Source organism: Gymnogyps californianus, chromosome 2, assembly GCF_018139145.2.
Source record: "Gymnogyps californianus isolate 813 chromosome 2, ASM1813914v2, whole genome shotgun sequence".
In the NCBI taxonomy this organism is placed as follows: domain Eukaryota; kingdom Metazoa; phylum Chordata; class Aves; order Accipitriformes; family Cathartidae; genus Gymnogyps; species Gymnogyps californianus.
The window spans coordinates 17436572-17451614 of NC_059472.1; the positions used below are offsets into that span (position 1 = coordinate 17436572).

The 15043-nt window shown below is 32.9% G+C and overlaps 1 protein-coding gene across 3 annotated transcripts in view; it reads left to right on the forward strand.

The window, feature by feature from the left end:
* CSMD3 (CUB and Sushi multiple domains 3) overlaps nucleotides 1–15043 on the forward strand; it is a 748293-nt gene that overhangs the window by 287050 nt on the left and 446200 nt on the right. For 2 of the 3 annotated variants that reach the window (XM_050890742.1, XM_050890743.1), the window contains 2 exons: nucleotides 6367–6444; nucleotides 11516–11603. In XM_050890742.1, coding sequence (XP_050746699.1) covers nucleotides 6367–6444; nucleotides 11516–11603 — 166 coding nt within the window. The remainder of the gene's footprint in view (nucleotides 1–6366; nucleotides 6445–11515; nucleotides 11604–15043) is intronic. The other variant, XM_050890744.1, reaches the window with a different exon arrangement.

Here is a 15043-nt window from a genome sequence, read left to right on the forward strand (position 1 = left end):
TGTTCATCTTCTGAATGGTTCTTCATATTTAAGCCATCATTAACCTACACAGTTGATGCTGTACTACAGAAACTGATGAAAATTCATGTCGTCTAATGGCAACTTTCAAGGTGCAGAAAGGCTCTAGAAGATAGTGCTACATCAGTCAGTGTGCTGGGACACAGTGAAGTTTATCTGGGTAATCGCTAGGTTTAGAGATTTTTAATGTAATTTTCTGGAGCCTAAAGTGCCATCACCTAAAAGCTAAATAGGTTGTTATGTCTTCCTCCTCCCACCCCACCCCATTTGTGCAATCCCTTGAAGTGGTGATCCCTAAGATATCTGGATATCTAGCACTTGTGTTGTCAGAGTTTGGAAATTCTGGATAACTAGTTGCATCACATGCCTACTGAACATAAAGTGTATGCAAAAAAAAATGGAACTGACCTCTACATGAGTAGTAAGTTCAATGAATTCAGGCTGCGGATGTGCTGTGCATGTAGATCAACTTCTAGAGGAAATACAATGAATTAGACATATGCCCAAGATGAACCGGAAGTATCATGCATGATTTATTTGATATATCTGCACATGAGCACCAAATGTCGGAAGTATTTCAGACTCCTGTTTCTGTCATTAGAAATAGCAGCTGCTGCAAGTAAAATCTGCCATTGTCAGATATTGAAGTTCTCAAACAATCAGTGAATTACTTGTTCTGCACCAGTCAGAATCAGTTCTACACTGTATTCCAAAAAATGTCTTCTGTCTCTTCAGAAAGCAGTTGAGTTAATTACTCATTATTTCTAGGATAACATAAATCCAGCAAATATACTTATTGCAGAAGATCATGTAATTCTGAATCTACCAGTGTTTTTAATGTCAACTTGTGTTCCCTAACATCTGGGCCCAATGCAAAGTAAACAAATGGTATTGATTTCTGTTTTCTAAATAATAGTAGTGTGGTGGGAAGAATTTTGAGAATACAAATTCAAAGGAAAGATTAACTTTTCTCTCTCAGTCTTACGAGAAAAAGGAAAAAAAATATTGAGACAATATAGTCTCAAAGACTTTCACCCCAGAATTTCTTTTAACAGTTATTTTTGTTTCAGACATTATCAAAGAGAATCCTTTGCAGTTGACTTTAAATAAATGTCGAAGATGAGAAACAGCAGAATACAGAGATTATGAGGGGGCACAAAACCTTCCCTTTATTTCCAGAAATATTACATATTTACTAAAACATATTATATGGACATTTATGTATATGCAATACAAACATTTAGGTACAGTCAAATAAGTAATCTACTGCCTTTTTTCACGTAATATTATATTTCTGCAGATGTCATTTAAGGAGACCTGTATGTGCAATCTTGAAATAACGGCTTTGATATTATGATATTGTTCTCCAACTCCATTAGCTGAATGGTAGTGAATATAATGTAAGAAAGGTTCAGGAGAGGGGAGGGGCTGTTTCAGTGTTTGAACTACTTTGAGCTACACCCAAGGAAAGAAGCATATAAGGTCAGAAGAGGCCCAAGTTTCCATGGTTAATACTCTGTATAGTTACTTGTAGTAATGCAACCTGAGTGCCTCTTTTGCGTAAAATGGTGGTGGTTTAGTTGTCAGCATTTTAAATGTACTTTATACTTGGTTTAAAAGTTTACAAAATGTAGACAAGACAAGCTGGACAATTTCTTTACATAAATGCTGTTGCATAACTAAAATAGAGACATGCATTTGTGGGTTGTCAGTGTTTTAAACAGATATCCTTCACATGGCTATATACCCTGATGCTTCCATATTGTAGAAGTAAATTTTCCATCTTGAAATTTACGTCTTGTGTAGCTCTCAGGATATACGTTTTCAATGAAGCCAGAATTGTGTCAACTGAACAATCTTTTCCTCATTCAAAGTTAATTTCATTTCTAGTGTCTGAGAGCTTGTTATATTCAAGGTTGCTAGGGAAATTATACATCTAAGTGTTTCTTTTATAATATACATGCTTAAAATATATGTACATATATTCTTTTTTACCTGAGGTCTTTTTTTAATGCAGTACCTACCCTGAAGAGTAAAATGCAGTAATTGTCTAGATTAGTCCTCTCTCACAAGTGTTTGTATGTAGCCTGTATGCATATGAGTATGCATAAATATACAGAATTACACAACCTTTTTATCAAAAATAATTAAGACAATATTTTAATTTTTTCTATGTGTCTAAAACTTTTCTTCTAAGTGTTTGAATCTTCCTTATCTTAGATGATAGACCATTTTGGTCAAAAACTTCAACAAAATTATTCTGAACATATTTCCATATAAATTTACTACTTGAAAACTGTACATGAGTCTGGTCTGTCTATTGGCTGAATATTAGCTCATCCATCTGTCATGTAAAACTTCTTACCTGGACTTCTTCCATTACCAAGATTGTTCATATCCTTCCCTCCTCAATAGAGTGTTCAGTTCCATCTTTCATATTTGCAGAAAACATTGGGCCCTCTAACTTTAGAAAAAGTTACATATAGTCTTCTATTCTGTATTAAAGCCATTTGAACAGGAAAAGAATCATGAGCAGTGTTGAACATAAGCTCCAAGGTGGATGCCTAAGTAGTTTTCAGGCACTTCAAAACCTCTCTTTGCTTTATAGCACTGGACAGGTGATTACATCAGATAGGTTTTTATAAATTTTGTTTATCTTTAAAATAGATTTTTATAGCCTTTCTGATTACATCATTAATCATATGAAAGTGATACTGAAGATTTATTCTATTGTAGATATAATTGATTAAGTTTGGTCTCTAAACAGTTTGATTTCCTTGATCTAACTTTTCAGTTTTATTTTTGGATTGATTCTGAAATGGATTGAAGGACAGGGCATGAAGGAAGATTTGGGTTCACATCTGTTTTGATTTTTGCGATACGATTCTCCAATGCTCCTACCTTCCATCTACACCAGTATGCCTTCTCAGGAGTATGCTACTTTTTTGGACTCATCCATTTCCCTGACTCTTGTCTGTGCAGAAATATGAGAACATACTAGTCTGACCATATTTAGCTATTTGCAGCATTATCACATCTGAACTATTTGTCTTGAGAGAAATGGGCATATCAAAGTTTAAACTCATCTCTTGAGAAAGTAGGTATCTAAGGCCAGATGAATTGAGCCTTTAAAGTGTCTATTTCTCTATGTGGACTAGCTTAGATGTGTACAACTGCACTGTTTGCTGACACGAATCTGTCCTCTGAGACTTCTGAAAAGTGAAATCCACTTTCAGTACTTACTGTCATGTGTATGCTAAAACTGTTTTTGAACAGTTACCATTTTCCTCACTGGTTTCCATGTGCAAAATAATGCCTAGTTTATCAAGTATTAAAGAATATATTTATTGTGTTTTGAGTATGGGATTTTTTGGTGATGGTGGGGGTTTTTTTATGTATGTACATGCATATGCAGCCTGACATAGTTTAGTGATGGCATGTTTGGACCAAATACATTTCTATAACTACTCCTTCACAGTGTATTCAGAAACTACTGTTCATTAAATCAAGATACAAAACCCGGTTAAAAGTAATATTCTTCTCTTGTAGTGTAAAGATGCTTCAGAGATCTTGAGCTGCTTGCTTTCCTAGAGATTAAAAAAAATCTCTGATTGTTTTAGATGTGTTCACCAAGACACTTGTAACTATATTCAGTTCCACCTTAGATCTTATGAACTCTGTTTCTTGTGTACATAAACTATGGATATGCCATTCAGGTGTTTGAGGATGAGTAGAAATGAACAAAACCCCCAAACCAGTCTTCCTTCTTTAATGTGTTGTTACGATCATTTCTGAAAATAAAGGACAAATATCTCCCTAATGTGAGTATTTAAACCCATCCCAGCACCTGAGATCATGTATTCAAGCCCATTCCCATTTTACTTAGGTGTTGGAAGAATAGCTAGGCCTATCTTCTGAGTCATGAGGAGTTATTTTACACTGATGATCAGAGAAGACCAAAAGAAGCATGCAGCTATACACCTACATTCATATTTACATAGAAATAGCATCTTAGAAATCTCACACAATGATGAGAGAGCATTATTGTTATTCCAGTATGGCTCTCCTGTGTGAAGGTACAGTTCTTGGGTCCATGACTTCCACTGAGGATAGAATTGCTCATGGACTTCAATTAATTTGGGGGGTGGAGAGGGCTTCTGGTATTAAGGGTTAAAAAAAAATTAAAAAATACAGTATTTTGCGGCAAGATATACATTGTGCTCCTGCAAATAACATATTTCCCAGAACTATTAGCAAAGTTTATAGGTTGCAGTATGATGATACACAAAGTTACATTTTGCCTCTTGAGATAAAAGCGTCTATGTATCTTGAAGAAAGTATGGTATCTTCCATCAGAAGTGTAAAAATATTTCTCATCATGTCCGATATATATCCTATAAATTGTCTTTCTTAATAGTATGCTATTTTCTCCTGAATCTTGTTCTGCTCTTGTGTGTGGTAATGATTACTTTTATTCATAAAAACCCATCAATAGTATTTTGCTACTTTGGTATTTACGCCTCGTTTAAGGGTTTCTTTGACTATTCATTGATTTTGTATAAGAAGTTAATGGGTCATGAAAAATTCGTTGATGATATACTGTCTATCTTCTCGTGTTAACTTCTCTTAGACCTAGTTCCTTTAATCTCTGCTCTCTTCATCATTTTCTTGTAGCCAACATAAAACATCTTATTCCATATAGTTTTTAAATATATCTAATCTAGAAAGTCATTTGAGTATAATGTACCTAAAATTAACCTATACTTAAAATTTAAATTTTTTTAGAAGGTCCATTTTTATGTATGGTTCATTGCTCACTGGCAGAGTGTGTTGGAGAAAAGAGGCACTTAGTTTAATGACTGAAAGAAAAAGTTTCTTGTGCTGTTTTTGCTTTATTCTCTCTTACCTTTTGATATCTGTTAAGTTTTGGGTTTACTCTCTTTTTATTAGTTGTTTTGTTTCAAAAAGATGTTGAGGCCACATGGTTTGCCTGGATTAACTGCCTTTATCATAAAGCCAGCCCAAAATAAGGACTTTTACAGAAAAAGTTCAGCTGCGGGCTTAGGGGTGAGGTGGGAGCCAACTACCTTCCATATCACACTTCGGAAATAACAATTTTCAAGCTAGAAAGAGGACCAGCTGCAGAACTAACAGCAGAACAGTAGAGTCTCTTTTATTTTTTTGTATCCAAATCTCTGTAGTTAAAACAGAAAATTAGCCTGGCATGTTTAATTTAATAATGCAGTGTTTTTTCTATGATCAAAATATTTCTGTTTTGTCTGTGTAATCTAAACACAGATAATAAAATCTCAGTATTTCCTGAATAAAAACTATTCTTCCGTACTAAAGCTAGGAACATAGCTGAAGTAGATTTTGAAAACAACTAATGGAGATATTTTCGGAATGGGGAGGTAATCTGGGTGCCTATAGATCTTGAGAATGTATTCCGGTGTGTTACTTTTAGAAGAACTTTTTGTCTATTAAAACTTTGTAATTTTTTAGCTGTTGCCTCTGTTTTGTCTTTTTCCCAAATGTAATACTGACTTTTAATGTAAATTTTAAAATCTGAACTAACAGGCAAAATATGTGGACAAAAAATATGTTGGCATTTCTACTGCTGATTAAACCTTTTCAGAATATATGTGGATTAATATATGTCCTGTATTGCTTGGATGCTTATGGCATTCAGATCTGAGCATATATATTGGATTTCAGTGTGCTTACAATAACATGTTGTGGATGACCCTTTTTTCCTTTTAAATTCTCTATCACTGGAAAGAATAACTGAATTAAAATTTCACAAAAAATCAGCTGTTTAAAAAATGTCATAGTACCGTTTTTAAAAAGGTTGCTGACTTTTCAGTTGGAAGATATGATAGTATTCTGTAGGTTTTTTTCTTTTTTTTCTTTTTTTTAATGGAGGGAGCAGGGGATAAGCACTACTGTTTCTTAACACAGAAGAAACACCAGATAAGATTCAACAGTTCAACTGTTTTAGAGCAAACATATCTATCATTCTTTTCATTTTCCATGTTCCATAAATGTGTGACAATGTTTTACACAACTCTATGGTGCGTGGAAATAAAAACTTCTGCCATAAATTTTTTTCTCAGTTATGTGGGAGAAAAATTAAGTTACAAATCTTACTTCTTTCCTTTGTAAGGTGTACAAATCGGTCTCAATACTTGTTTTTGTAAATTGTTTTCCACCAAAGGTACACAATATGAGCTTGTTAGGTAGCCAGTACTTTAATTTGTATATACTTCCATGATAAAATTTTTCAAATGAAATGAAATATTTTAGACTGTATTGCCTGATACATGTTTTTGTTTGTTTTTTTTTAACTAGTGAAAAAGGCCATAGATTTTAAATCTAGAGGATTTAAATTGTTTCCAGGGAAAGACAACAGCAACAAGTTTTCTATCTGTGAGTGTACTCCTTTTTTGTTACTTTTTTCTAGTGCAAGAGTGAAGTTTGTGCTGTCTGTGTTTGTGTGTTTTCAAAATTGTTTATATATTTCTGATAATATAACTGACTTAAATCTGTTTGTTCGGTCTGCATGGTGAATTTTTAAACATGGTTCTACTCTAAAGGCAGGCTTTCTATAAATCTGGCATTGTAGAAAGACATGTTATTTTGTCAGTAATTTCACACTAAATTTGAAGTATTTGCAAAGAAATAAATATTCAGCCTCCTAGGCATCAGCTGAAATCTTAGCTGTGAACAGGAGATACATTATTTTAATTGAAAATTAGTACTAGCAGCAAAAGGCTATACATTCTAAAGCCTCATTTACAAATGTGCAACCACATATTTTTTTCAAGCAACACATGTGACATCACTTTCTGAAATTTTTTTTCTTCATTAACTTTGACATTTTGAACTGATTAACTAACTGTAGTTTTAAAAATTCTGGAGATGTTTAGTGCCTTCAATTTTAATTACAGAAATTAGAAACTGAAAGTGCTTGGCATCTCAGAGGACCGAGTCCTGATTAACTCATAAGGAGGAGTCAGGCTACTTTCTAACATAAATTAAACAGGTATGACTCTAAATACATTGAAGAGGATATCTTTTGCAAAAGAATGTGCCATTTTTATAGAGTTCCTTTTTGGACTAGAACCGCATTTTAAATATTTAGTAGTAATTGGTTAAAACAAAGATGGACTAAATGCTTAGCCTATGTCTGCTTATACTACATTTCATTATTCTTTACAGGAGTGAAAGGACTTGCTTTAGAATCTCCTTAGGTTGGACTTATTTGCACTAATTTTTTGTTTAAAGTGACAGTGATGGATTCAGTTTCCAGAATTTATCAGGGCACATTGGCATAACTTTTAATGCATTCTTCAGTTTTAGATTTTAAACTGCCAGCATATTAGACGTGTTTTTTTTATAAAAAGGTGTCTTCAAGCAGCAAGACCCTTTAATGTTTACCAAGTCAGAAAAATAAAGCAAAACACACTTCTGTTCAGTTTTTATAATGTAGCATATTGCCATATTAAACTTTTCTGTAAACTGCATCACCTAAATAGTTCTGTAAGGCATTTCTGGTTTATTTGAAAACTTTGTATCAAGATATTTAAAAACAAGTATTCTTTTTACACATATTGAATGACTGGAAAGTAGAGTGATTACACAACTAGAAATAACAGTAAGATAATTACAGTAGTGTTTATAAGGCACATCACTGAGGTCTCTGTCTGATGGTCCATCTGTGCTTTTATAGTTACGAATGAGAATAGTACAATGGGTGATAAAACAGATTGTTTCGCTATAAATCTATTTTGCACAAATGATCAAATGTTCCACTATATAAACATTAATTGGAATTGCATATTTATAGTGAAGTACCAGACACTTGTGATATCTAAAGGTGATTGTTACAAAATTAGTGATGAAATTTATCAATATATTTTTGAAAGTCTTTATATAATTTCGTATGTTATGATATTCTATGTAAAGCTGAAAACTTCTGTATCTTGTTTTATTGGTTATGCAGAGTAGATTACCAATATGAGTCAATAATAAATGAAGGTGAAAATTTTGATGATTTATACCTTTAGTGATCATAATCTTGTCATAAATAGATAAGTAAGATTTTATATTGTAATCTAGCATTTGGTTAGCTAGTCACTTTGGTAGCTGAGGAAATTGAAGAAGCAATATTTCATGAAAAGCCTATGTATTTAGCTGTTGTCTTTAGATAAAATTCCCAGTGTGGCCTCACCTGGATCCGTACTTGCATTACAATGACAGATAGGGTCCTTTAAAAAAAAGAATGACCATCATTCAACTGTTAGTGGAAATAAGATAAGGATAAGTGAATACCTATTTTACATTATGCTTTGTATTAGCCATGTCTTTAGAAATTTTCATCTAACATTTCTCATGTGTATGTCTTTCCCTATTTTACTTTTTTTTAATGTATCAGGTATATAACATTCAATACTAATGCATAGGTAATTTGCACATAGTAAAGCCAGAATGGTAATATTTGATATGATGATACACTTCGAAACAAGTATGCATCAACTTCATTTTGCAAGTGTTGAGATTAACAGAAAAAATCATTAGGGGACCTAATTCAATCTGGATTAGAACTCAGGAATTTCTTGCTCCCAGTTTCATAACCAGAGCATGAATGAGTGCTTTCCCTAGAGGAGCCTTTAATTTACCACAGGAAACCCTTTCATTGCTTATTGTCATACGACTATCTATCTGGGGTGTAAAACAAATAAATATAGATAGACTGATATCTGGGGTACTACACAGAGCTGTATTTCAGTAGACTGAAAAATCAAGCATTATGTCTGGAAAAGTAACATCAATACAAAAATAATAAAATGTGCATTTATTTTTCACTAAGTACTTAACAGAAATCAGAATGGATTTAAGTTTGTGCTTAAATGCATTTCTGATTTGGGATCAAATCAGAAATCAATTTAACGACTTCTTATAACTTTTTCTTCTGAATTTTTACTGTGGTATAGGTCTTATTTTAAATTTATTACTGTAATTAATTTATTGATTTTCTTTAACATAAGCCTCTATATTTTTATTTATGAATATTAATAAATCCGTAATTTATAATTTAAAAATCCATTTCATAGAGTATTTTTAAGAATGGAACTTTATACAGAAGATGTTCAAAAAACAATAGGATTTTCAAGCTTCCATTTTTGGTAGAAATTCAAGTATATAATAGTGCTTGTGCTTTGAGATCCAACAGAATATTCTTTTTTATATGAATATTCACTCTATTACCTGTGTATGGGGAAATACAGTGTACAAAACCAAAATAATTATTTGAAATATTAAAACATGAATTACAATAAATAGAAAAAGTTCTGTTTAAATAATATTTTTACTTTATTTTTTTATAGTAAGTAATTTCTTCTGTATGCATAGATATGTGATACAGCCCCGAAATGGCAGCATTTTATTTTAATTTCTTTAATATTATTATTAGGCATCATGAATAATTTCCTAACTATAGTTTTAACATATGTTTAATGTCAGAAAAGTTATCAGACTGTCACAAAACTGAGAAGGTATCTTTTTCCTTACTTGTTCTCAAGTATACTTCCTTTCCCTTCCTGCATTGCTCAGTGAATCCTAACTGTCTACCCAAAGTTTTAAGGTCTTTTCTCTATATACAGGCTACTTATGATGATTCTGAATTTCTCACGTCTTGATAAAGGCTTTGGAACTATAGAAAAGCACCCAGATATTTCAAAGAGAGAGTTCATTCTAAATGCTCATCCCACAAGTTCCTGCTAGATGGCCTTGTGAAATGTGGTTTATGGAATTGTAATTGTCAGAGATATATATATTCCAACACTAGCAGGAACTTGGGTTTCTATAGCTAATATGCTTTCATCACACCTCCAAGTATTGGGGGAGGAAAAGACTGAAACCCGGTAATATGGATGGGTTCCAAGGAAGAGCCCTCCTGGCCCAAAAGTCCCCTAAGCATAGAGATGCAGATGAACAGAGATTGCCTTGGTTTGCTATTAGAACAACCTTGGACATGGTACAGCTCTTTTGGGGCAGAGGAGAATAAATACTGTGGTTCCAGTTAACAAGGGCTCAGCTAGGTAGGTTTTTTGAGCAGCGTGCTAAGTTGAAATGTTTTCCTTTTAACCCTCTGCAACATTTTCATTTGGCCTTTGAATTCCTTGATTTTCAAGGCCAGGTTGGACAGGGCTTTGAGCAACTTGGTCTAGTGGAAGGTGTCCCTGCCCATGGCAGGGGTGTTAGAACTAGATGATCTTGAAGGTCCCTTCCAATCCAAACCATTTGATGATTCTATGATTGCTCAGGGGTACCAAACCAATTCCTCCCTTTCTGTGAGTGTAAGAAGACAAATTTCAAGGAAGAGAAAACCCCCAAGTATTCTGAATTCGGGTTCATTCAATTTACAATGTAATGTGATTAGCCTAATTATATGCAAGCATTTTCTTAAAGGAAAGTTAAAATCTAATACTGCAAATCCATTGGTCTAGTTCCTCAGAAACAAAGATGAATAAAGGTGAAAATCTCTTTCTGCTTAGTATAAATATCTGGTTTCAAGTCAACTTGTATTTTTGAAAAAAATATTCTTCTATCGGACCATGAATTTACCAAGTAATAGCAGACAAACCTCCTTTGCTAATGTTTTTTGGGGGGAACTGCTGCCTCCTGGTTCCATGAACTTCAAAAATTAAATACAAAATTAATAGAATTATTTTGGCCTAAAATTACTTTTGCAAGCTGTAAAAACTACGGGAAAGTATATAATGCATTGAAAAAAAAAAAGAATGAAGAAGTAGTTGAATATGCTGAGGGCTAGATCGCTACATACAAATTTCTAGAAAAACACACTGAAAGGTTTGCAGGAGGTTTCTCTCTGAAGATCCATTTTAGCTTATTGTAAGATAAATGTATGCAAATCAAACTGGCATTTTAAGTTTACCTTCAGATCACCATATTTTGGGGATATCTGCATTTTCATACTGATTAAGGACAATTCTCTCAGCACGAGCTTATGCATTCAAGTTTTATTATAATTCAAGGAGAAAATGTCAGCTCTTAGTGGAGATGACATTTATTAGATTATGTTCAGAGTAAAATCTTACAGCCCTAAACTTGATGAATACTCCTTTAAATGTTAATGTTTGTAAAGGAATAGTAATAACATTTCCATATGGGTTCAATAATATTACAAGCAAACAAAACAGCTGATTATTACAACTTTAAAAAAACTTGTGTTATTTTTTTGAAAAAAAACCAAACCAGAAAATACATGCTTTGCTTATTATAGGGAGGAGAAACTTGTCTATTGAAACTAGAGATTATATGGGTGTTCATATTCTGTAGAAAATCTCTTTTAAAAAGATCTAAAGTGCAGATAATGTACTTTTTCATATTTGTTAATTGCTTAACTCTGTATTTCCTAAAAAATGTATTATTTTATCTTTTTTTGTTTATTTTGTTTTATTTTGTTTTTTTGCAGTAAATGAGGGAGGTATTAAACAGGCATCCAATTTGTGTCCAGATCCTGGAGAACCAGAAAATGGAAAACGGATAGGCTCAGATTTTAGGTAAAATATAAACCCTACCATTGTATCATTTGTCTAATACTGAACTTGGAAAATGTATATGTTAAAAATTTATTCCTGTTGTTGAGCTACTCTTTCAAAATTGAACTTCTCAGTAAAAAGTGAAACGGAATTCTTTATAAAATTATGTAGTGCAATATAGCCTGTACTTAGTATGCAAAGAAGATAAAATACCTACTTGGAAGAGAGCATATATCTCTGATAATCTGGCAAAAATTGGATTGAAGGTAAGTTAAAATAATTTTCTCATGTAAATACTGCATTAGATTTACAAATATTGAGCATACATGTGGTAATGGAGGTTTTTGTGAAGGACAAAGCAAAATTGAATGCAATACAAAAAGAACAATAAAACCTCACAGAAGAGGTTTCAGATATTATTACAGAAATATTCATTGGAATCTAATAGAGAATACTGCATTTTCTACAGTATATTTTTCAGGAACTCAGAAGTTTGATACATGCAGGTGTACTTCCCTAGTAGTCTTCAGAGTGGCTTAGCACTCTTAATGCAGACTATTTCTTTATTTGTTTTGATACATACCGAATTGGTAGTGTATAGTATTACTGTATTAAAAAAAATAAAATCAGAACTAAAAAGTTGTACTTCATTTTTAGCAAATTCTTACATTTCATTCCTTGCTGGCTTTTTTGAACGTTTCTCAGAAGACTCCAAAGAATCAGAGAATTATACACTGCCAGTGATATATTTGACTTTGTTTTTATTTAACCTAAACTCAAATTTTAACCCACTTTCCTCCTCCATTCTCAGCTATCTTTCAAATTCCTTATCTTGTAAGAAAAAAAAAGTTTGCAATACTCTTTCAAAACATTCTATGTCTTTCTCAGTGAACATATATGACTCCTAGTGTCAGTTACAGCAGTGGTTGATGTATTGTATAAGTAGAGACACACATATATAATCACTTCTTGAAAATGTTTTGCATTAATTTTAATCTCTTATCTGAGTTTCTGAATTGTTTCCTTTTCAATTTTTGAACATTCATTTCATCACATACTAAAAAGGATTAAACATACATATTATTATATATTTGATATATAGACAAATTTTAGACTGTATTAAAAGAGTAAATCTAAAGCTATGTTCTTGCTTTACATTATATGCTAATTTTACATTATCATCATGTTTACAAATCCCTTCAAAACGCCTAACTGAGGAAACAGAAAAGGAAGAAATAAGTAAAAGGGAGATTGATCATTTTTAAATTAATTGGTTTTATTACATTCGGTTTTGTTATTTACATATTTTGTATTTTACATATCACACAGCACACTTTCCAACATTTGAAGATAGTAAGTGTTAGAGTAATCTGGGAGATGAGCAAAGATTTTATGAAATTATGTTACTTCATTCTTTTCCATAACTTCTTGTACTTTGTTTTGTTTTGTTTTGCCTTTTCTCCCCATAATCAAGCAGAACATAGAATGGACAATGACTTCCCAAGTAAATGTGCTAGCTGGCAGTGAGTTAGTTATTATAATTTCTCAGTTAGTTATCATAGTCTCTCTGTTTCTTTAGTTTTGAGAAAAGAAAAAGTTCAATGTGCATCAGAGAAAGCTTTATAACTAATTTTGTATAGAATCTCATTTCTGACATTACATGACAAAAAATGATTTCTCGATATTTTCAGAGAAATAAAAATAAATGAACTGTATTTCTTAACTGTCATGCTTTCTAGAATCATTACTGACACCAGTGTTTTGTATTTTAAACTCAGAAATATGGCATGGTAGCAAAAGCCTTTGACAGACGATCTGCAAGTCCTTTTCTAGTGTTGTCTCTGCAAGTGACCACGTGTCGTGGTTTAACCCCAGCCGGCAACTAAGCACCACACAGCCGCTCGCTCACTCCTCCCCCCTCCCGGTGGCATGGGGAGGAGAATCAAAAAAAAGTAAAACTTGTGGGTTGAGATAAGAACAGTTTAATAACTAAAGTAAAATAAAATATAATACTAACAATAATAATAATAAAAATATAATAATAATAATAATAGTAATGAAAAGGAATACAACCAAAAAGAAGAAAAAGAAAGAAATAAAACCCAAGGAAAAAAACCCAGTGATGCACAATGCAATTGCTCACCACCTGCTGACGGATGCCCGAGCAGCGATCTGCCCCTCCCGGCCAACTCCCCCCTGTTTATATACTGGGCATGACGTTCCATGGTATGGAATACCCCTTTGGCTAGTTCAGGTCAGCTGCCCCGGCTCTGCTCCCTCCCAGCTTCTTGCACACCTGCTTGCTGGCAGAGCATGGGAAACTGAAAAGTCCTTGGCTTAAGACAAGCGCTACTTAGCAACAACTAAAACATTCCTGTATTATCAACACTGTTTCCAGCACAAATCCAAAACATAGCTGCATACTGGTTACTGTGAGGAAAATTAACGCTACCCCAGCCAAAACCAGCACACCACTGAAAAACCTACCTGCAAGATCATTCTAGTTAAGTGAAGGGCAGTACCTTGAAGGAGATATGATGACGATCATGCCCTCATCTTTCTTTTTAGGCCAAACTATTAGGATATAATTTAACATTATTTTTCACTATATACTCTGATGATGTGACTATCAATCTTTCCTATTTCAAATTAATTTAAGAGAAAATGAAAGAAGGCATTCAAATTAGTGAACAATAGAATACATGATATTCAAGATATCAAAATCAATGTTTACTTTTTAAGTGTTTTTTCCTCTAATTTCTCACTAAACTCAGTGATTTTTTTTTCTTTTAAAAAAAAAAACAAAAACAAATTATCTGTGAGGGAATATCTGTTTTTCTATCAGCTCCCATGAATGTGCTACTTAATGCTTATATGTATAACATAATGATAAATCCAATCCCATCATAATGGAAAATAATAAATAACTAGGACATTTCAAATGTATGTAAGTGAAAGAACATGGCTTACACATACAAAATTCACTGGAAGTGAAAAAAGTTAAAGTGAAGAGATACGTTCAGTTTAATGACATTTTTGGTGAACAAAAAAGGTAAATTTTGTTCAAAACAAAATAAACAGAAGATGTAACAGATACATTATTATGCTCTTGGTCTTATGGGTTGTAATTTGGGGGGTGTTTATTTTGGTGAGGAAGTATTTTTTACCTTCCACCAAAGAATGTGTTTTCAGATCAAACTGAACTCAGTTTTTTTGTATTAATCCTTATTTTGATCACTTCTTGACAGTAGTATGGAACCAACCTTTTTACAAAGTAAGAAAAAACGAAAAAAACACAAAACCCCAATGAACTATTACTTCACTGATCCTCTTTCTGTTGAGGGCTGATTCTAGGAACAGTCTAAAATTTTAAGGGCAGCCTACTTGCTTCCTGGTTTCTCCAACAGGTTAGACTGCAGAGCAGTAATAGTTTCTGAAAGCACAGGCTTCTCAATGGTTTC